This window comes from Heptranchias perlo, chromosome 44 (genome assembly GCF_035084215.1).
Source record: "Heptranchias perlo isolate sHepPer1 chromosome 44, sHepPer1.hap1, whole genome shotgun sequence".
Taxonomy (NCBI): Eukaryota; Metazoa; Chordata; class Chondrichthyes; order Hexanchiformes; family Hexanchidae; genus Heptranchias; species Heptranchias perlo.
Window position 1 is genome coordinate 5,494,567 of NC_090368.1, and position 22,294 is coordinate 5,516,860.

At 48.2% G+C, this 22,294-nt stretch overlaps 1 protein-coding gene across 2 annotated transcripts; it reads right to left on the bottom strand.

Annotated features, from left to right (window-relative positions):
• Positions 1-1,776: 1,776 nt before the first annotated feature.
• On the bottom strand, positions 1,777-21,454 carry ensab (endosulfine alpha b). Of its 2 annotated transcripts, none has more exons than XM_067976002.1 (3): positions 21,192-21,454; positions 7,572-7,697; positions 1,777-5,930 (listed from the first exon to the last, which is right to left on the bottom strand). In XM_067976002.1, the coding sequence occupies exons 1-3, from the start codon at positions 21,246-21,248 to the stop codon at positions 5,760-5,762; spliced, it is 354 nt and encodes a 117-aa protein (XP_067832103.1). In that variant the 5' UTR covers positions 21,249-21,454; the 3' UTR covers positions 1,777-5,759. The 2 variants fall into 2 exon arrangements, with proteins under 2 accessions (XP_067832103.1, XP_067832104.1); XM_067976003.1 differs by having other exon boundaries at positions 1,777-5,927; positions 21,192-21,453.
• Between the last annotated feature and the right edge of the window lie 840 nt (positions 21,455-22,294).

Consider the following 22,294-nt stretch of genomic DNA (forward strand, 5'->3'; position numbering starts at 1 on the left):
CACGAGAGAGATTGAGAAAGTGTGTGTGTGTGTGTGTGTGTGAGTGAGAGAGAGTGCGCGCGCGGTTACACATGCATCGAGTACTTTTATTGCACCAGCAGGGCGCTGCATGCAGAGATGAAATGCTTTTGAGCTGAGTTATACCGAGTGGGATGCGGGCCACTGGAGCAGGTGGAGCTGTTGATCACGGAGCGGGGGGGGGCGCGGAGGAGAGACAGCTTGTTGGAAAACACACTGTAAGCGTCGCAAAGCTCGTACAATCCCAGCTACGCCGGTGACGCAAAACGGTGGCAGCGATTCAGGCCGGCGTCGTGGCGCGGCGGTGCTGCGTTAACCCAAGGCCACAGAGAGCGACAAATAGTAAACTCGCGGTACTCGCAACACTCCCAATCCCTCTGTGTACACAATGCATTTACAGTATCCTCGGTATAAACCCACACTTTGGCGGCTGTCGGACAATTGCTGCAAATCGTCACCTTCTGCCGCTGGTTTTATCCATGTCAATTACTTGGGTGGGCGTGAGATTAGTCATCAATGTGTTAAGTGCCAGGGAATTAAACACTTCTCCCCATCAAACACTCCCAGGGCAGGTACAGCACGGGTTAGATACAGAGTAAAGCTCCCTCTACACTGTCCCGTCAAACACTCCCAGGGCAGGTACAGGGTTAGATACAGAGTAAAGCTCCCTCTACACTGTCCCATCAAACACTCCCAGGGCAGGTACAGGGTTAGATACAGAGTAAAGCTCCCTCTACACTGTCCCGTCAAACACTCCCAGGGCAGGTACAGGGTTAGATACAGAGTAAAGCTCCCTCTACACTGTCCCATCAAACACTCCCAGGGCAGGTACAGCACGGGTTAGATACAGAGTAAAGCTCCCTCTACACTGTCCCCAACAAACACTCCCAGGGCAGGTACAGGGTTAGATACAGAGTAAAGCTCCCTCTACACTGTCCCCATCAAACACTCCCAGGGCAGGTACAGGGTTAGATACAGAGTAAAGCTCCCTCTACACTGTCCCGTCAAACACTCCCAGGGCAGGTACAGGGTTAGATACAGAGTAAAGCTCCCTCTACACTGTCCCATCAAACACTCCCAGGGCAGGTACAGCACGGGTTAGATACAGAGTAAAGCTCCCTCTACACTGTCCCCAACAAACACTCCCAGGGCAGGTACAGGGTTAGATACAGAGTAAAGCTCCCTCTACACTGTCCCCATCAAACACTCCCAGGGCAGGTACAGGGTTAGATACAGAGTAAAGCTCCCTCTACACTGTCCCCATCAAACACTCCCAGGGCAGGTACAGGGTTAGATACAGAGTAAAGCTCCCTCTACACTGTCCCGTCAAACACTCCCAGGGCAGGTACAGGGTTAGATACAGAGTAAAGCTCCCTCTACACTGTCCCATCAAACACTCCCAGGGCAGGTACAGGGTTAAATATAGAGTAAAGCTCCCTCTACACTGTCCCGTCAAACACTCCCAGGGCAGGTACAGCACGGGTTAGATACAGAGTAAAGTTCCCTCTGGTCTACCCAATGTAAGCCCAGCTCCAACTTCAGAAAAATGCATCTAGCTGCACAAGGGTGACATTTTTCCTGTTGCCACAGGCCACCTTGTGCCTTTTGACAGTTTAGCAATTTAGTGCTGAATGAGGAGGTTTGTGCACTGGGTTGAGACTGGGCACAGGGCCCCCATGGCCTACAGATGAGGTCCCATCGGCCCGAGCTGGATTTGAAGGCAGGCCAGGGGTGAAAGGGCACTGTCTGACCCACGGGCATGCCCAAGCTCTGCCGAAACCAAGAACACCAGTGAAAGGGTCCCAAAGGTTCTGGCCATCCCAATCACCTCCCATTGCTCACTGACGGCCAAGTAATGGAGTGAATGCCCTCCCCTGCACCTCGAGCCCCCAGCAGCGTCTCACAATTAACAAAGCGGCAAAATCTTATTCTCCACAAGATCACGTTCAAAAGAACCTCCGAAGGTTGAATCATGTCTGACCAGAGTTTTTAAAAAAAAACACCTCCTCCCACGAGCGTTCACTGTCCTTGCAACATTGCAGGTTAAAGGGCAGCACTACTACCCTGAAGCTGGCACTCATTGCCAGTGTGGGTTTAAGCCCAACCTCGTATGGCCAGCAACCCCTCACCAACCGATAAAGCAACTTTGAAACAGCAGAGAAACAAGTAAACAAACTCTGGATCGATTCTGGGTGTTTGGTCGACGCCCACGCGCATTTTGCGGAAAAACGAGTAGCAACTCCTCTCTCTCCCCACGCCACCCTTCCAATTTTACTTGCGGGGGGAGCAAAAAGTCACAACAGACGTGTGACACAAGTCAGAGGGTGGGTCAGAGTGCACCTCGAGTACCGTGTCCACTCCCGGTCCCCGGGGGACACGATGAAATGGCGGAGGCTGGTCCCTAGCGCTGGGAGGGTCGAGTTAAGGGAAGGACTGGAGAAAGTCGGGCTTTCCGGCCTTGAAAGGAGGCGAGCGAGGGGGAGGGGGAAACCTCGTACGAGTCAGCGAAGGGTCCAGAAGAGACCAATCGGAAACTCTACTTCAAAACTAAACCATGGCTGCAAGTCAAGGGGCACAAGGTCAAACTGGCGAGAGGCAAATTTAGGATGTTCTGTAAGGTCTTTACACAACGAATGGTCAACACATGGAATGAACTGTAGGAAACACTGAAGAAATAGTTGGGTACCGTGACGGGGGGCAGGAGAAGGGAACGGGATCGACGAGCGCCATTCATCCATATTCAGCTCGTTATCGACCACTTACGTCACGACCGTCTGCGCCCTTTGGGAACAGCCCAATGGATGGAGCCGAGACATTGCCGGCCCTGCACAGGCCCACATTTCGAAGGAAATTGAGACATGTATTGAGGATAGAGGGGTGGGGAAGGAGAGAGAGGATCTTGCGTAGGGTGCGTTTGGGCTCCTCCCCCACCACACCCAGGAGCTTGCCCGAGTGAGGAACGCACCCAAGGGGCTTTCCTGAAACTGGCCACGGGTCTTTTCATTACGTATACAAGAGTGCGTTTGTAAAATGACAAGCCGGTATCCTGCAGGTAAGAATTCAAGGTGACGCCTCGCCAGGGGTAGGAGGGTGGGGGAACCCCGGCCATTCACAGCACCCACCTCTCCAGGGGCAGTCTACTGGGCCACGGGCTTCAGCCCTGCAGGAACATTCCATGAGGCAAAGCCACTGTTGACCCCCAGAGCTCAGTACCAACGGGTGTCTGGTACATAACAGAAATACTCCTTGCCCACGAGAGGTGGGTACTCTGCTACGAATGTCACCTCGTCTCCCTCTAACCCCCGTCCCCCCAACTCTTTAAATCAAAAATCATCCAAAGTTTGTGCGTATCCTTGTTTTTATATAAATATCAGCAGCTTCAAAGGGGGATCAGTTGTATTTTGGGGGTGGGGGGTGGCAGACCAAATTAAATCGTCACGTGCTCATGCAACCCTTATACTTGTGAATTGCACGTCTCCCCAGGGAAAAAAATAAACCACGCAAAAAGATTTTCTTCCAGAGACAACAGCAAAGATTATAAGGTGCCCGGCGTGAAATGAAAAGCAACTTTTCCTCAAAGCTTCTTTTCAACAGAATCACAAGACATACCGCATCTCCCCCTCCGCACAAAAACCATAAACTTCCGTCTGTAAAGCCCACGCCCCACCCCCCACCCCCGTTAAAAATACTTGCAGAGCGAATTTAAAGTTCCAGTTTCCAGGAGTCGCTGCAGGCGGATGGTTAGAGGGACGGAACCCGCTGGGATAAAACTGGTGCTTGCACGCAGCTGGGTAACGCCAAGGCTGCCAACTTGGGCAAGGCTCACGAGATTTGCACCCAAGTCCAGACCTTCTACACAAACAGAGAGAAAAAAAATAAATAAGAGGGAGGGGAATTAGTTGAACCAACAGGACCGATGGGCTCTTGCTTCTGGACGCCCCGAGCAGCTTGCAACCGCTGTCGTCTTTACCCGACTAGGTCACGATGGGGGCTGGATGTATCTCTCAACTCCAGTTTCAAACACCCAAGAGGGTTAACTGTTCTTTTCCTATGGTAGCTCACTGCTCAATACCTATCAATATATTGAGAATCGTGCGTAGGGCTCACGATTTCTGGTCACGCTTTCCTGTCAAGATTTACCACTGTAAATTGCCAAGTCAACATTTTCCATTGAATTTTACAATGTCAACGCTCACGTTGCAGTTACAAGCACCGGCCACTAGGTGGGCGGCAGAGCACGTTTATCGTCTCTCAACTGCCTTGCCATCTTGTATACAAAACACCCTAATATTCATCGATTGACTACGGCTGACGCCACAGGCAATTTATTGGCTCTGGCGTAAAATTCGTTTGTGCCGTCATTAACTTCTGGTTAAAAAGTCACAACAAAGGAATTTTATGCTAACGTGCTACTAAAAGAAACTAGACGCCTCAGCCCCGAATGAGTCCGCAAATGGGGCACGACAACAAATGCCATTTTTAATTTTATTGGGTCCTGCGCGAGACGGGGCTGCAAGAAAGCAACAAGACGACTAGGAGTGTGGCTGACCGGAGACACGAATAAAGGGAAGTAACGTTCTGACAGCAGCTGCTAATTTGTTGGGGGAGACGGGGTGGGGTGGGGGCTGTACAATTTATCCCAGAGAACTCTCGGGCAACTCGATCCACAAACTGCAGCTCAGTTGCTCGTATTTTTTTGGCAAAGGATACACAGCAGACACATACAAGTAACAACTCCACACCAATTTACAAGACAATGGCAACTATAAAGAGGAGGGGGGCCAACATGCACTAACCTGTCCACTAAGCTGATCAGACAACAGCACAGAGACTCGCCCGGCTAGCATCTGCACACACGCCCTTCCGCGGCTGGACAGCGAGCTACGTCATAGCCGTAAGCGAGCCAGACCGTCCAGCGCCGACAGGCTGCGCAGGAAGCTGCTGCAGGCAGGCTGTCTTTATTCTGAGCCTCAATCGCCCTTCTTGATCAGTCGGCGAGGTATTTTAGAGCCACCCTTAATCTGCCCTTCAGCCCGCTGCCAACACGCAATCCCTCAACATGTTCCCTCACCAAAGCACGTCACAGGCTTCCCGCACAAAAGAAATTAGCAGCAATGGCTGACCCGTCAAAATCTAATGTGTTTCAACAGGCAAAAAGGGTTACTTTATTAAAAAAAAAATCAGAACCACACGTTGCAGGGTAGAAGTTACCATATGAATGCTTGACAATCTCCAAAATACCCCTCTTGGCTATTTTAACAGAGTTGTCAATCTGTTTTAAAATTGCAGACGGCAATTTCTAACTTTATATACGGGTTTATTTTGGGTGTTTGGGGGAGCGGGGGGGGGGGGAGGGAAAGAGAGGGAGGGAAAAGGAGGACGGGTCGCAAGAGCTCGCTGCAGCCAACAGCTCCCTCCCTTCTCCACCCGCCTCTTTTTAAAAAAAATATATATATATTCTGCAGAGCGTGTTGCAAATTGCTCAATGTAGCTGGAGACAGAAGTCACTAAAGCTGCTGAGGGTGCCCGAGGAGAGCTGGGGAGGGAGGGAGGGAGGGAGGGGGGGGAAATGGAATGAAGCCTGATTGGTTCTGTTGGTTCATGAGCGTGAGGGCTGTGTTCTTTTTTATATTTAAAAAAAAAATTCACAATATTTAGATTAGAACTTAATTTTTTTCCCCCTCCTTCAAACATGGTGTGCGTCCGCCCCCAGCCTGAATCGTACGGTGGGTCAGCTCGGGTCAGCCCGCTAGCTTGCTGGTGACCAGCGAGGACTTCCGCTGTGGCAGGTCTTCCGGCGTTGGAATGTGGTCTCCCGTCACCAGGTTCTTGTCTGTCCCGCTGTTTGGCGGTTGCTTGTTCTTCATTTTTGCTTTGGCCATGTTGTAATCTCCAGAGTCAAAGTACTTCTGCTGCAAAGCAAACAAAAAAGGGGATGGAGAGGGGAGGGGGGAAGAAGAGGAGGAGACGCTTAGCAGGAATTAAATTCGAGCGCGGACAGAGTTAGCCCTTTCCAAACAAAACCCCGTGCGTGCTGGGAGGATTGTGGGCGCTGGGTTAGGGAAGGGAAATATCATAGGATCACACAGCACAGAAGGAGGCCATTCGGCCCATCATGCCTGTGCCGGCTCTTTGAAAGAGCTTTCTAATTAGTCCCACTCCCCCCTGCTCTTTCCTCATAGGAAGGGGAAAAAATTTGCAGGACTATCAGCCAGGATTCTGCTCCCTCTCGCCATCCTGGGATTCCTCCCGCAGTTGCATAAAAGTACATAGAATTTACGGTGCAGAAACAGGCCATTCAGCCCAACTGGTCCATGCCAGTGTTTATGCTCCACACGAGCCTTCTCCCCCTATCAGCATATCCTTCTAGTCCTTTCTCCTTCATGTACTTAACAATGCATTTAAGGGGAAGCTAGAAAAGTTAATAAGGCCATAATAAAAGCAAACCAAACACTGGGGTTCATTTCTGGAGGGATAGAATTGAAAAGCAGAGATGTTATGTTGGAACCTTGGTCAGACCACACTTAAGAGTAACGTTTACAATACTGGTTTCCATTATATAAAAATGATATAGAGGCACTGGAAAAGGTGCAAAAAAGCTTTACAAGGATGGTACCAGAACAGAAAGGTTATATCCATCAGGAAAGACTGAACAGGCTGGGGCTTTTATCTCTAGAAAAGAGAAGGCTGAGGGGTGACCTGATCGAGGTTTTTAAAATTATGAAGGGGTCTGATAGGGTAGACGTAGAGAAGATGTTTCCACTTGTGGGGAGAGACCAGAACTAGAGGGTCATAAATATAAGACAATCAATAATAAATCCAATTCAGGAGAAACTTCTTTACCCAGAGAGTGGTGAGAATGTGGAACTCGCTACCGCAAGGAGTGGTTGAGGCGAATAGCATCGATGCATTTAAGGGGAAGCTGGATAAACACATGAGGGAGAAAGGAATAGAAGGATATGGGAATAGAGTGAGATAAGGATCGTGTGGAGCATAAATACCATGGACCTGTTGGGCCCTGAATGGCCTGTTTCTGTGCTGTACCTTCTATGTAATTCTAAGTAATCTCACAGAGTAAATGCAGCCAAGAAAAGGAACAGGAATGCATCTCAGCGCTCCCTCCCTCGAGTTGGTGAGTTGAGTCATGCAGATCAGGAAGGACCCAGGGTTCAATCACAATCTGTGCCCAGGTGGCCGATCTCAGGCTAGGGCAGCAATAAAGGCACTATAATTGGTCACAGCACTCTAGATGTGGCGGGGGGGGGGTGGGGGGGAGAAAGAGACGGGAAATCAGCCAGGGCTCCCAACCAGCGATCACCGTCCAGCAAACTGTGCTGTCACATCAACCGTGACGGCCCACGGTTAAATTCCCTCCCCAGGCTCGGTAGCAGGCAGCTGTCCGGGGCTTGTTGGACCAGACTCCGAGATGGCAGCACCTTGAGAAAGGGTGGGGAGCGACCTTTAGGGAGGGAGGAAAAGAGAAACTATTTTCACACTGGGCTCCAGCTTCCCACAGCATCACCTGACGCAGGTCTGTAGTACACGCCCCTTACCCCTTTCTGCAGCCTCTTCATTAGGAACTCAGAGCCTCCAGGTCTTAGCCCCAAAACTGGATACTTGGCTTTTAGCTTGACTTCTTCCGCTTTCTCGGGGCTCATTGCCCCTTTCTCTTGTGTGTCCTGTAAATTGGTGCAAGAGAAAAGAGGGAAAAAATACAGAAACATTTATATTAGGAAAAAAAAGTTTCCCCTCCTAAGTATTTCAGCGAGACACGAGATCTATGAAACAATAAAACAAAATAAAACACTGGTGTGCACTCCACCTGATTACGTGTTGCTAATTGCTTTCATGTTGAAATGTGCTGAGACACTCAATACTCAAGTGGGTACTTGCAACTCTCAAGAGCCACCCTCCCTCTTTAATACTGCAGCACGCCGCAATATAACTGGGCCTCACCGGAGGGCCAACAGGGCAAAGATTCACCCTTTGCATCGATATGGACTGCTCTCAACACCCGTGAAAATCCAAGACATTAGAGACCTCTTGTCCATCGGCGATGTGCTGTCCCCACACCTTGTGTCGCTATCAACGGCACATTATCAAAGTACAGGGCTGGTCATTGGCTGTGAAGTGCTTAGGGACGTGCCTTTATATAGCACCTTTCACATCCTCAGCAAGTTGCTTCCTTCCTTCCCTCCTTCCCAACCTAGTAACTGCCAGCGCAAGGTCTCCACACAGTCCATTTTAATCCCAGTATCACAGCCCTGCTAGATATTATGGGTTACATAGGAACAGGAGCAGGCCATTCAGCTGGTCCTGCCATTCAATGAGATCATGGCTGATCTGTATCTTATCTCCATTTACCCGCCTTGGCTCTGTAACCCTTAACACCCTTGCCTAACAAAAATCTATCAATCTCAGTTTTGACATTTTCAATTGACCCCCAGTCTCAACAGCTTTTTTCGGGGAGAGAGTTCCAGATTCCCACTCCACTTTGTGTGAGGAAGTGCTTCCTGACATCACCCCTGAACGGCCTGGCTCTAATTTTAAGGTTCTGCCCCCTTGTTCTGGACTCTCCCACCAGAGGAAATAGTTTCTCTATCTGCCCTATCGAATCCTTTAATCATCTTAAACACCTTGATTAGATCACCCCTTAATCTTCTGCACTCGAGGGAATACAAGCCCAGTCTGTGCAACCTGTCCTCGTAATTTAACCCTTTTAGCCCATCTTCACTTAGCAGATGTTCCTCTCCAGCGCTGGGTGAACAGCTCGGTGGGGCAGAAGCTCTCATTACAAAATGGACAGAGAATCAGGAGCCACTTGTGCCCAGTTTTGCGCTGCTCCCTACAAATTTACTGCAAAAACAGAGCTGGTATACAGTCTGCCTGAAGATTTGTTTTAAACAGAGGAAACCTAGGGGAAGCGCTGGGGCCAATTCAAAGCTGAAAAGATCACGAGATAAATCCAGCAGTGGAGACGTGACACCAAGCTCACGTTTCTAAAAAGCATGTAGATTTTAGAAGGAAGGAGGAGTGAGTTCCAGAGTTCGGAGGTGCTGGGAAAGAGTGAGTTTGAGTCCAGTTCGAGTCCAGTTCAGCACAGTGCGGATGCAGGGAGGAGAAGGGTGTCAGGGGGTACCTCCTGCTGTAAATAAGACTGTACAGATTCAAGCTGACTACAAAATAAAGGACTCCTGAGAATTCAGGTTTTCCCCAACGTGTTTGGCACCTGAAGTTCTGAGCAGTTTTGTAAACAGAATTTAACAGGACAAATGCATTGCACAATGCAGCACCAAATCATACAGACCAGAAATCTGAGCCTTTGGTCTGTCCTGAATCAGCTCACCTCGGTCAGGGAAGCAGCTGGGGTGTTGCGATTGGAATCAGCTCCCGGGAGCTTGAAAGGGGGGGAAAAGAACAAGTCAGGGGTTCCTGCCCAATTGGTGATTGCTAGTGATCCCTTGCTAAAAAGTGCATGAGAGAACAGGGTATGCCTCGGCTGTGATGCCTCTACATATTGACCAGTGATCAAATATCCTGCCAACTCTGCTGTTTATAGACTCACATGAATAAAAAAAACAAAGACTTGTATTTCTATAGCGCCATTCACAACCTCAGCACGTCCCAAAGCGCTTTACAGCCAATGAAGTACTTTTTGAAGTGTAGTCACTGCTGTAATGTAGGAAACCCGGTAGCCAATTTGCGCACAGCAAGATCCCACAAACAGCAATGAGATAAACGGCCCGATGCTCTGTTTGTGATATTGGTTGAGAGATAAATATTGGCCCAGGACACCGGGGAGAACTTCCCTGCTCTTCTTCGAAGTAGTGCCATGGGATCTTTTACTTCCACCCAAGGGGGCAGACGTCTCATCGGAGTATCAGCCTAGATTTGTGCTCAAGTCTGTGGAGTGGGGCTCGAACTTACAACTGTCTGAGGCGAGAGTGCTACCAACTAGCACCTGGCAGGGTTGGGGGGGGGGGGGGGGGGAAGGGGTGGTGGGGGTGCAGGCATTACACCTTTAAAGTACGCGCAAATGGGTACAGTAATTTCAGTGCTAAAGGCTCCACTGAATGACAAAGCACTGCAGGATTCAGTTTTCCTCAGCAAGTTGCACAACCTTTGTCTAACTTTTTACACAGGCCAAGGGTTCTGTCGTTCACTATCTAGAACAGATTGTACTGTAATATACCAAACTATACAGTACAATTACCACAACTTCCACTGCCTCTGGAATCATAACCACAGTCATTCCAAGTTATGTGGTGCATAAATTTAACTTAAACTAGGTTCTTGATGTAAAATGAAAATCTCCGATGGTGTATGCCAGTTTGCTGCATCTACTATGTACACAAGGAAAAATCTGCAAATAGAGAAAACTTGCATTTCTATCGCGCCTTTCACGACCTCAGCGTCAATCCAAAGCGCTTTACAGCCAATTAAATACTTTTGAAGCGAAATCACCGTTGTAATGTAGGAAACACGGCAGCCAATTTGCACACAGCAAGATCCCACAAACAGCAATGAGATAAACGACCAGATAATCTGTTTAATGATGTTGGTTGAAGTATAAATATTGGTCCCAGGACACGGGGAGAAATCCCCTGCTCTTCTTCGAAATAGTGTTGTGGGATCCTGAGAGGGGCAGACTGGGCCTCGGTTTAACGTCTCGTCCAAAAGACGGCACCTCCGAATCTGCAGCACTCCCTCAGTACTAGGAACATAGGAACAGGAGTAGGCCATTCAGCCCCTCGTGCCCGCTCCGCCATTTGATAAGATCATGGCTGATCTGTGATCTAACTCCATATACCTGCCTTTGGCCCATATCCCTTAATACCTTTGGTTGCCAAAAAGCTATCTATCTCAGATTTAAATTTAGCAATTGAGCTAGTACCAATTGCCATTTGTGGAAGAGAGTTCCAAACTTCTACCACCCTTTGTGTGTAGAAATGTTTTCTAATCTCGCTCCTGAAAGGTCTGGCTCTAATTTTTAGACTGTGCCCCCTACTCCTAGAATCCCCAACCAGCGGAAATAGTTTCTCTCTATCCAACCTATCCGTTCCCCTTAATATCTTATAAACTTCGATCAGATCACCCCTTAACCTTCGAAACTCGAGAATACAACCCCTATTTGTGTAATCTCTCCTCGTAACCTAATCCTTGAAGTCCGGGTATCATTCTAGTAAACCTACACTGCACTCCCTCCAAGGCCAATATGTCCTTCTGAAGGTGCAGCGCCCAGAACTGCTCACAGTACTCCAGGTGCGGTCTAACCAGGGTTTTGTTTGGCTGCAGCATAACTTCTGCCCCCTTGTACTCCAGTCCTCTAAATATAAAGGCCAGCATTCCATTAGCCTTATTGATTATTTTCTGCACCTGTTCATGACACTTCAATGATCTATGTACCTGAACCCCTAAGTCCCTTTGGACATCCACTGTTTTTAACTTTTTACCATTTAGAAAGTACCCTGTTCTATCCTTTTTTGATCCAAAGTGGATGACCTCACATTTGTCTACATTGAATTCCATCTGCCACACTTTTGCCCATTCACCTAATCTATCAATATCCCTTTGTAATTTTATGTTTTCATCTACACTGCTTACAATGCCACCAATCTTTGTGTCATTGGCACTGGGAGTGTCAGCCTGGATTACGGGCTCAAGTCTCTGGAGTGGGACTCGAACCCACCACCTTCTGACTCAGAGATGCGAGTGCTACCCACTGAGCCGCGGCTCAGCCAAGCAAATGCAGGAAAAACACAGCAGGCCAGTGAGCACCTGTAAAGGGAAAAGACGGGTTAATGTTTCTGACGTGGACCATTCAGCAGATCTGGCCTGCTGCGTATTTCCATAATTTTCTGGTATTATTATTGTACATTACTCCCACGTACAAGACTCAAAATGTAGGTCACTAGAGGTGGAAAGCGGTGGTGGGTAGAGGTGTCTTATATTGTGGAGCGTACTTTGGCCTCCACTCTGCATTCCTTCTGCCAACTCCCTGCCCCCATGCAGTTCGAATGTTTATTTGCAAACTAGAACAAAAGATGAATTTTCCTGCAGTTCCATCCGAATAAAATCTGGATCTATAGCCCAACGGATCTGTGTATCGTGTTAGCAATACTGTGGTTAGAACTGAAATGTCTCCATTTAAAAATTCTCACCCTCGTTTTCAAATCCCTCCATGGCCTCGCTCCCCCTCCCTATCTCCGTAACCTCCTCCAGCCCCTACAACCCTCTGAGATCTCTGCGCTCCTCCAATTCTGGCCTCTTGCGCATCCCCCATTTTCATTGCTCTGCCACTGGTGGCCGTGCCTTCAGCTAACTAGGCCCTAAGCTCTGGAATTCCCTCCCCAAACCTCTCCGCCTCTCTCTCCCCTCCTTTATGACGCTCCTTAAAACCTACCTCTTTGACCAAGCCTTTGGTCACCCGTCCTAATATCTCCTTATGTGGCTCAGTGTCATAATCGCTGCTGTGAAGCGCCTTGGAACGTTTTACTGCTCTATATAAATGCAAGTTGTTGTTGTCGAACTGAAATGCCTGCTCACAAATCTAGAGACAGAAACATTTGGGATAACTGCAATTGCCACCAGAAAAGAACAAAAAATACTGTCGGAGTTTCTTTTTTGTGATGGCAGAGAGGGACGACATGCTGAGAAATGGGACACTTTTCTTGGTATTACAGTTTGTTCGCACCCCTTTCCACCCCTCCCGGAACCTGGATTCCAATCCCAATCCAGACCGAAGGGTGGAAAGTCTCCTCACTTTGCTAGCTGTGAGGAGCCGCTGTGAACTCAGTCCGGGGTCAGTCTGTCTCAAACCGAATCCTAGCTAAGGGAGGAATGTTGGCCAGGACATCAGGTGAACTCCCTCCTCTTTAAATAGCGCAATGCGATCATTAACATCCAGCTGAAAAGGAAGACGGGACTTCGGTTTAACTTCCCATCTGAAGGATAGCTCCGCCGACAGTGCACTGAAGTGTCATCTTAGACCATGAGCTCAGACTCCTGGTTTGGATCAAGAAATCAAAACAACCAGAGACAGAGGGGAGGCAGCCAGCCAGTGTGTACAACCCAATATAAATACAGTAATCATCAGAATACAATAATCACCAGATTGCAAAAACACTCCCTTGATATTGTTCCCAAAGAGTACAGCTTGCTGTGCAAACATTCCTGTCACTCTTTTCAGCGCTGCAGAATTTTTCAGGGGTTTTAAAAAAAAAATTACCTAAAATTACCGTTTACCTCAAAACACTTCAACCAAAGTTCATGAATCATAGACAGCTGACAAGGAGTTTGGTTGTGGGTGGGGAGGAGCAGCAATGGGTCACAGAGGCAGCAGAAAAACAGGAAAAGGAAACAACGGAGGATTACAGACATGAGGAGGAACACAGTGATGTCACATCAGTGGTATTAGTCACATAATCCAGAAGCTTTCTGGGGCCCCACTAGTCCTTCACCTATGACCCTCGGTAGACTTGCTGCTCCATGTGCCTTTGGGCCTCTATTCACAACCTGCCTGCGGATGGGACACTGACTGATCTAGGACTCTCTTTATCCCTTCTTCTCGCTCCCTCGTGTTTTTTCTGTTCCTTCCTATCTTTCTTGCTTGCCAGTAAAAGACAAGGGAATGGCATCAGGTGGCAGGTTTATCCCTACTTCCATACCTAGAATTACAGAGTCTACAGCTCAGAAACAGGCCGGTGTTTATGCTCCACACGAGCCTCCTCTCACCTTACTTCATCTCACCCTATCAACATATCCTTCTATTCCTTTCTCCCTCATGTACTTAACTAGCTTCCCCTTAAATGCATCTGTGCTATTTGCCTCGACTACTTGTGGGAGCGAATTCCACATTCTCACCACTTTCTGGGTAAAGAAGTTTCTCCTAAATTCCCTTTTGGACTTAGTGACTATTTTATATTTATGACCTCTAGTTTGGACTCCCCGCAAGTGGAAACATTTTTTCTACGTCTACCCTATCAAACCCTATTATCTTAAAGGCCTCTATCAGGTCACCCCTCAGCCTTCTCTTTGTGTTCAGCCTTTCCTGATAAGGATATCCTCTCTGTTCTGGTATCATCCTTGTGAATCTTTTTTGCCCCCTCTCCAATGCCTCTATTTCCTTCCTATGATAAGGAGACCAGAACTGTTCACAGTACTCCAAGTGTGGTCTAACCAAGGTTCTATACAAGTTTAACATAATTTCTTTGCTTTTCAATTCTATCCCTCTAGAAATAAACCCTGGTGCTTGATTTGCCTTTTTATGGCCTTGTTAACCTGCGTCGCTACTTTTAGTGATCCCTTTGCTCCCCTATCTCGTGTAGACTCTTACTCAAGGGTGTAGTATTGCTGAGAGCAGTCCTCGAGCAAGAGACACTGGCTGGCCTTGTAGCTAAACGTTAGCGACTAACAGAGTTGGATGCCCACTGAAGCTACAAAGTTATCTGTCCCAAACTAGGAACAATTTCCAGCCAGATCCCCGCTCACATATGTGAAATTAACAAACCCCGAAAGAGGTAAGAGAGGTCAGAAGAAACTTCCTCTGGCTTCCCCCCGCACTGAGCAGCTGATGGGAAACAGTCTCCCAAATAGGAAGGCCAAGTCCATTCATTCCTTTAAAAAAGGTGAATAAATATCTGGGTTGGGAATGGGATTGTAGATTATAGGGATAGATGCAGACAGAGATACTCAAATGCTCTGAGGGACAACAGGCTCTGTTATTGGAGCTGAGATAAGACAGACTGTTGACCGAGGTTAGATGAAGAAGGGTGGGAGGAGGCTTGTGTGGAGCATAAAAACCTGGAATGGACCAGTTGGGATGAATGGCATGTTCCTGCGCTGTACATTCTATGTAAGGGCAGCGGGTTAGGATTAATTAATGAAGATGTGACGATGGGCAAACGCCCTGGGGTTTTGCTTTTCACCTCTGGAGAACCAGAGTATTTATATAGAACCTTTCCTCAGGATATTAAACAGGTGAGATAAAGTTCTGATATGGTGAGATTGCACACAACAACAACTTGCATTTATTTAGCGCCTTTAACGTAGTAAAATGTCACAGGAGCGTAATTAGACAAAATAGGACACCGAGCCACATAAGGAGATATTAGGACAGGTGACCAAAAGTTTGGTCAAAGAGGTAGGTTTTAAGGAGCGTCTTAAAGGAGAGAGAGGTAGAGAGGCAGAGAGGTTTAGGGAGGGAATTTCAGAGCTTAGGGCCCAGGCAGTTGAAGGCACGGCCGCCAACGGTGGAGCGAAGGAAATCGGGGTATGCGCAAGAGGCCAGAATGGGAGGAGCGCAGAGATCTCGGAGGAGGTTACAGAGATAGGGAGGGGCGTGGCCATGGGGGGTTTTGAAAACGAGGATGAGAATTTTAAAATCGAGGTGTTGCCAGACCTGAAGCCAATGTAGAGACATAGGAACAGGAGGAGGCCATTTGGCCCCTCGAGCTTGTTCCGCCATTCACCGAGATCATGGCTGATCTGTGACCTAACCCCATATACTCGCCGTAGCCCCATAGCCTTTAATACCTTTGGTTAACAAAAATCGATCAATTTTAAAATTGAGCTAGCATCGGCTGCCATTTGCGGAAGAGAGTTCCAAACTTCTACCATCCTTTGCGTGTAGAAGTGTTTCCTAACTTCAATCCTGAAAGTCCTAGGTCTAATTTTTAGGCTATGTCCTCAACCCTAGACTCCCCAACCAGCAGAAATAGTTTCTCTCTCTCTATCTACCCCATCAGTTCTCTTTAATATTTGGAAACTTCTATCAAATCAATGTAGGTCAGCGAGCACAGGAGGTGAACGGCACTTGGTGTGAATTAGGATGTGGGCAGCAGAGCTTTGATGAACTCAAGTTTACAGAGGGGGCAAGGTGAGAGGCCAGCCAAGAGTGGTTTGGAATAGTCGAGTCTAGAGGTAACAACGGCATGAATGAAGGTTTCAGAAGTGGATGAGATGAGGCAGGGACGAAGACGAGCGTTGTTATGGAGGTGGAATTAGGTGGTCTTGGTGATGGGGAGGATATGGGTTCAGAAGCTCAGCTGAGGCCAATAAGACTGCCGCATGAGCATGAATCCAATTCCTCCCAGCCTGTTAGTATAGTAAGACTCCACTCAATCTGGTTACATGTTCCATTAAGCCACTGCCCCGTAATGTCTACCTTTCCCATTGTCAACTTTGTAAATTCAGGTATACCTTTTCCACTCTGGTGGTCGACACCCAAGGCACTCCGTACTTTCAGGTCCCTGCACGGGTGAATTGTACTCGTCCATTACCGCTACCCGTTCCATCACATCAGTTACAGCTGTTCTTTCCTCCTTTGCAATCTGCTCCCAGCAACATATCGAGATAGTAATAATCCCAACAACTCCTGAATAATGTGCCCACACTGAGTCAGTGATCTCACGCATATAAACTCGAAATGAAGAAATTTACAGGGCTATGGGGAAGGAGCAGGGGAGTGGGACTAATTGGATAGCTCTTTCAAAAGAGCAGGCAGAGGCACGGTGGGCCGAATGGCCTCCTTCTGTGCTGTAAGATTCATCATAATCAGCTTCATCGCTTCCCTCTTTTCTTGTGCTGGTTCAAGGACCCTCTCAGTAATTCTTCTCATCCAACTAATTTTCAGCATGGGTCTGCTGCACCATTACAAACTCCTCCAGTTGTCACCTTAATTTGATACTCAACATCTTATTTTCACATAAATAAAATGCTAATTGTAAAACACAGCAGCCTCAAAGCACCCAACATTATTTTCTTTGTAAGGATTATGTAGGAACATAGGAATATTAGGAACAGGGGGAGGCCATTCAGCCCCTCGGGCCGGCTCCGCCATTCAATTAGATCATGGCTGATCTGTATCTTAACTCCATTTCCCCGCCTTTGCTCCATATCCCTTGATACCCTTAGCGTAACTGTGTCTCAGTCTTGAAAGCTCTAGCTGATCCACAGCCTTTTGAGGGGGGAGAATTCCAAATTTCTACCACCCTGTGTGTGAAAAAGTGCTGCCTAATTTTGCTCCTGAAGGGCCTGGCTCTAATTTTAAGATTATGCCCCCTTGTTCTTGATTCCCCCACCAGAGGAAAGAGTTTCTCCATATCTACCCTATCAAATCCTTTGAGCACATTGAACACATTGCACGTTTAAGCTCAGTGCTAGAACCCTGTGTAAGTAATGAGGCGCAGTCTAATTGAGCATGCACTCAGCGTCAGCTCTCTGGATCTTCCCTCGATGCTGCACGCTGATCGCTAGGAGGGTCTAACATTTTGGCACTGGAATTTGACACTGTGAAGTGGCAGTTTTGATTATAGATCTTAGTTTATTGGGGAAGAGAGTGGTGAATGCAGCCAAACACTCACCTGTTGGGCATATATTCTGATCCACCACTATGATGGGATGAAAATTTCCTCTCTCTCCCGAGTAGCTTCGGCAATCTCAATCTAATTCCTAGTTGCTATCAGTCTATACTATAAACTGGACTAATCGGCAGCCTCACTCAAAGATAGAAACAAAGAAAGCCTTGCATTTACACATCGGCTTTCAGGGCTTCAGGATGTCCTAAAACGCTTTACAGCCAAATTAAGTACTTTTTGAAGTGTAATGTAGGAAAGGCAGTAGCCAATCTGTGCACAGCAAGATCTCACAAACAGCAATGAGATAAACGAACAGCTAATCTGTTTCAATGATGCTGGTTGAGGGAAAAATACGGGGCAGGACACTGGCGAGAACTCCTCTGCTGTTCTTTGCAAAGTGTAAGGAATCTTACAACACCAGGTTATAGTCCAACAGTTTTATTTGAAAAATCACAAGCTTTCGGAGGCTTTCTCCTTCGTCAGGTGAGTGTGGGATGTGTGGATCCCACACTCACCTGACGAAGGAGAAAGCCTCCGACAGCTTGTGATTTTCAAAAGAACAGTTGGACTATAACCTGGTGTTGTAAGATTCCTTACATTTGTCAACCCCAGTCCATCACCGGCATCTCCACATCTTTGCAAAGTGGCCATGGGATCTTTCACTTCCACCTGAGAGGGCAGTCGGGGTCTTGGTTTAACATCCAAACTGAAAGACGGCACCTCCAGCAGTGCGGCATTCCCTCAGTACTGCACTGGGAGTGTCAGCCTAGATTATGGGCTCAAGTCTCTGGAGTGGGGGCTTGAACCCACAACCTTCTGACTCAGAGGCAAGAGTGAGCCACAGCTGACGCCTACTGACACACGTCATCGCAAGTTTAAAGCAGCAGAGCTTCAAAGCACAAGGTTAGGCTGTAAGATGGGGCTTGGCTGTTAATGTAACCCTGCAGCTGACTAGTGCTGCAGCTTGCCTGGGTGTGCTCAATATTAATCCTGGGTCCCTAAAGGAGGAGAAATGTTCTACTCCCCAGCAATAACAGCCCTGAGTTTGGAGTATAAATCTGTCCTCAGTAACTGATGATATTGTCCAGATTCCGCCAGCCAAAGATTGAAATGCCCCAATTTCTTGACTTTGGAATTGTATCTTGATATTTCTTTATTTGTAAGGGAGAGAAAAGAACCAAAGAATCTAAGAATTCAAATCCTTTGATGCAAAAAAAAAATCACCTGAGACAGTACGTATTATAAGGGCTGATCTCAGAATTTGGGTCAAACACATTCTCAGCTCTGAGAAGCTCTGCATTGAGATGCAATTACCTGTAGCCTTGACAAGAGCTCCTATCATTGATAAATAACTCTTATAAAGAGAATAGCAGCCATTTCATCGGCTCAACGATCTATCTCCAAAAAATTGAGAGCAGTGAAGACTTTTCTCTTCGATAACTGTCTCTCCTTTCCTTAATGCAGACCCTTGTTGAGGAACAGTTCCGTGGCCACCCAGCCCTCTAGTGTCTTCATGTGCAAGTCTAGACAGTGTGCCAGCCAGCCACTCAACCATGAGGGTTACACTGACAGCCAAGTCCAATCTTGCCCTCATTCAACATCCACACATGTTCACCTACCAGCAAGCGGTCACTGGACAGCCATTGGGGGCGACAACCACTGGTGTCCCCTCCCTGTCTTAAGCTAGGAGAGCACAGGTGAACTATACATACTAAAGCCTCCCTGGCCGAGATCAGCACAGACTAGGGGGTCGAATCAGGAACCTCCCTGGCCTGTTTGGGTTAGCTACTCGTGATCTTAACCAGCTGACCTATCAGGGCAGCCCTAAACTACAACATAAAGGAGGGACCATTACCCCCTGTGCTCGCTGACCTACACTGGCTCCCAGTCCAGCATGGCCTCTGTTTTAAAATCCCTCCACGGCCTCATCCCTCCCCATCTCTGTAACCTCCTCCAGCCTTACATCTGAGATCTCTGCGCTCCTCCAATTCTGGCTTCTTGTGCATCCCCGATTTCCAACGCTCCACCATTGGCGGCCGTGCCTTCAACTGCCTAGGCCCTAAGCTCTGGAATTGCCTCCCTGAACCTCTCCCTCTCCTCTTATAAGTCGCTTCTTAAAACCTACATCTTTGACCAAGCTTCTGGTCACCTGTCCTAATATCTCCTTATGTGGCTCGGTGTCAAATTTTGTCTGATTACGCTCCTGTGAAGCGCCTTGGGACGTTTTACTACATTAAAGGCGATGTATAATTGCAAGTTGTTTTTTATACAGCACCTTTCACAGTCTCAGGACATCCCAAAGTGCTTCACAGCCAATATGGTCACAGCAAGGTCCCATAAACAGCAATCAGACCAGTCAGTTTGTTTTTTTTTGGTGATGTTGGTTAGGACACCATGAGAACTCCCTGCTCTTCTTCCAATCATTGCCGTGAAATCTTCAACATCCACCCGTACAGGCAGACCAAAAGAAGGCACCGCAGACTGTGTAGGACTCCCTCAGTACTACACTGGACGTGTTAACCTAGATTATGGACTCAAGTCTCTGGAGTGGTTCTCAAACACTATAACCTTCTGACCCAGAGGAGAGAGTGCTGCCACTGAGCCAAATGTCCAAACACAGTACGGAGAAAACTATTTTAAATAATTTATTATAGAATGATACAGCACAGAAGAAAGCCATTCGGTCCATCGTGCCCGTGCCAGCTCTTTGAAAGAACATAAGAAACAGGAGCAGGCCATACGGCCCCTCCAGCCTGCTCTGCCATTCAGTAAGATCATGGCTGATCTTCGACTTCAACTCCACTTTCCTAATAAAATCCCCATATCCCTTAATTCCCATAGAGTCGAAAAATCTATCGCTCTCAGCCTTGAATATACTCAACGACTGAGCATCCACAGCCCTCTGGGGTAGAGAATTCCAAAGATTCACAACCCCGAGTGATAAATATTGAAATTCCTCAACTCAGTCTCGAATGGCCGACCCCTTACCCTGAGACTGTGCCCCCTCGTTCTAGACTCTCCAACCAGGGGAAACAACCTCAGCATCTACCCTGTCAAGCCCCCTCAATGTTTCAATGAGATCGCCTCTCATTCTTCTAAACTCCAGAGAATATAGGCCCATTCCACTCAAGAGCTATCCAATTAGTCCCACTCCCCCATTCTTTCCCCCTTCAAGTATTTATCCTTTTGAAAGTTACTATTAAATCTGCTTCCACCTTTCAGGCAGTGCATTCCAGATCATAATTCACTGCATACAAAAAAAAAACTAGTCTCTGGGTCTTTTGCCAATTAGCAGAAAATTTAAACGTGTAGAATTAATTTGCAATGTTCATCACCCACCCACCCACCCACCCACTCAGAAAACCCTGACCATCACTGCCCCGCCTGCACCACACAACCGACCCCACCTGTGCAGTGCCCCATAAATTTTACAGCGTGAATTTCTTGTTTCTCGGCCCCCGCCCGCGTCCTCTTGCGGACCCCTCAAAAAAACACACACCCAGCCCCTCGTTTAAGCGCCCGAGCGCTGACTGACGGCCGGGCCGACCAATCACACCGCCGGCCCCCCTCGCCCCGCCCCTCCACGGCGGCGCGCGCCGCCAATCAGCGCCGGCCTCGGGGGCGGGACTTCCGGCGAAGAGCGCTCACACTCACAAAATGCGCGGCGGCGGCGGCGGCGACGACCACCCGCCCCCGCGTCTTGAGGGGGGAAAATTTTTGGGAAAAAAAAAGGAATCGGTGATGGTTATTCTTTAAAGGGAGGAAAAAACGGCCTGACGGTAGGTGGAGAAATTTAATGTCTTTTTATTTTTGTACCTGCTTCTCTTCGCCGGTTTCCTCAGCTTGCGTCTCCAGCTCGCGGTTCTCTGACATGGTTGGGGGAAAAAAGCGGTTAATTTATTTATATTCTCGCTCGCCCCCCTCCTCCTCCACCTCCACCACCTCCTCCTTCTTCTTTAATCTTTAATCCAACAGACGCGCGATGAGGGGTTGTTTTTTTTTAAAAAAAAAATTTAAAAAAAAGGGAAGGCGGCGCAGCCCCGCTCTCCTCACCGAAGCGAACCTCAACCGACCACCAAGATGGCCGCCGCTGTCACTGACGTGACTGCGGGCGCAGCGCAACGTGATAGTCGCGCGCGCGCGCGGGGTGGTGCTGATTGACGGCGGTCCCGACCAATGGCAGGCGCCGGCTGCTGCCTGATGAGGCAGGGACTCGCCGGCCGCTGCTCCGATTGGAGAGGGGCGGGTGGGGGGGGGGCGGGACTTTTCGGGCAGGTTTGGTTGAGGTGAAGCACACTGCGGCAGGGAAAGGTTGGGTTTCCCAATGGGGATTTTCCCCACTCCCATCCCCAATAAAGAGCTACAGGGCAATCCTTCAACCCCCCCCCCTTCCTCCTCCTCTCCCCACATATTGACAAATGCAATTATTTTAACAATAATCGACTCAATTGCGGAATCCCACAGCACAGACTGAGACCGTTTGGCCCATCGTGCCTGTGCTGGCTCTTTGAAAGAGCAATCCAATTAGTCTCTTTTTTCCCCCATTGCCCTGCAATTTTTTTTCCCCTCTTCTAGTATATATCCAATTCCCTCTTGAAAGTTATTTTTAAATCTGCTGCCTCCACCCTCTCATTCCAAATCATAACGACTCACTGCGTTAAAAAAATCCCTCCCTTGCGTCTCCTCTGGAGCTGGATTGCTCTTTTTTTTATTATTTGTTCATGGGATGTGGGCGTCACTGGCAGGGCTGGCATTTATTGCCCATCACCTAATTGCCCCTTAAGAAGGTGGTGGTGAGCCGCAGCCTTGAACAACTGAGTGGCTTGCTAGGCCATTTCAGAGGGTGATTAAGAATCAACCACATTGCTGTGGGTCTGGAGTCACATATAGGCCAGACCGGGTAAGGACGGCAGGTTTCC

Coding starts and splice junctions, on each gene's coding strand:
- ensab (XM_067976002.1), bottom strand. CDS start 21,248: ATGTCAGAGAACCGCGAGCTGGAGACGCAAGCTGAGGAAACCGGCGAA. Junction 7,698..21,191: donor AAACCGGCGAAGAGAAGCAG/GTACAAAAATAA, acceptor ACCAATTTACAG/GACACACAAGAGAAAGGGGC. Junction 5,931..7,571: donor TGAAGAGGCTGCAGAAAGGG/GTAAGGGGCGTG, acceptor TTTGCTTTGCAG/CAGAAGTACTTTGACTCTGG.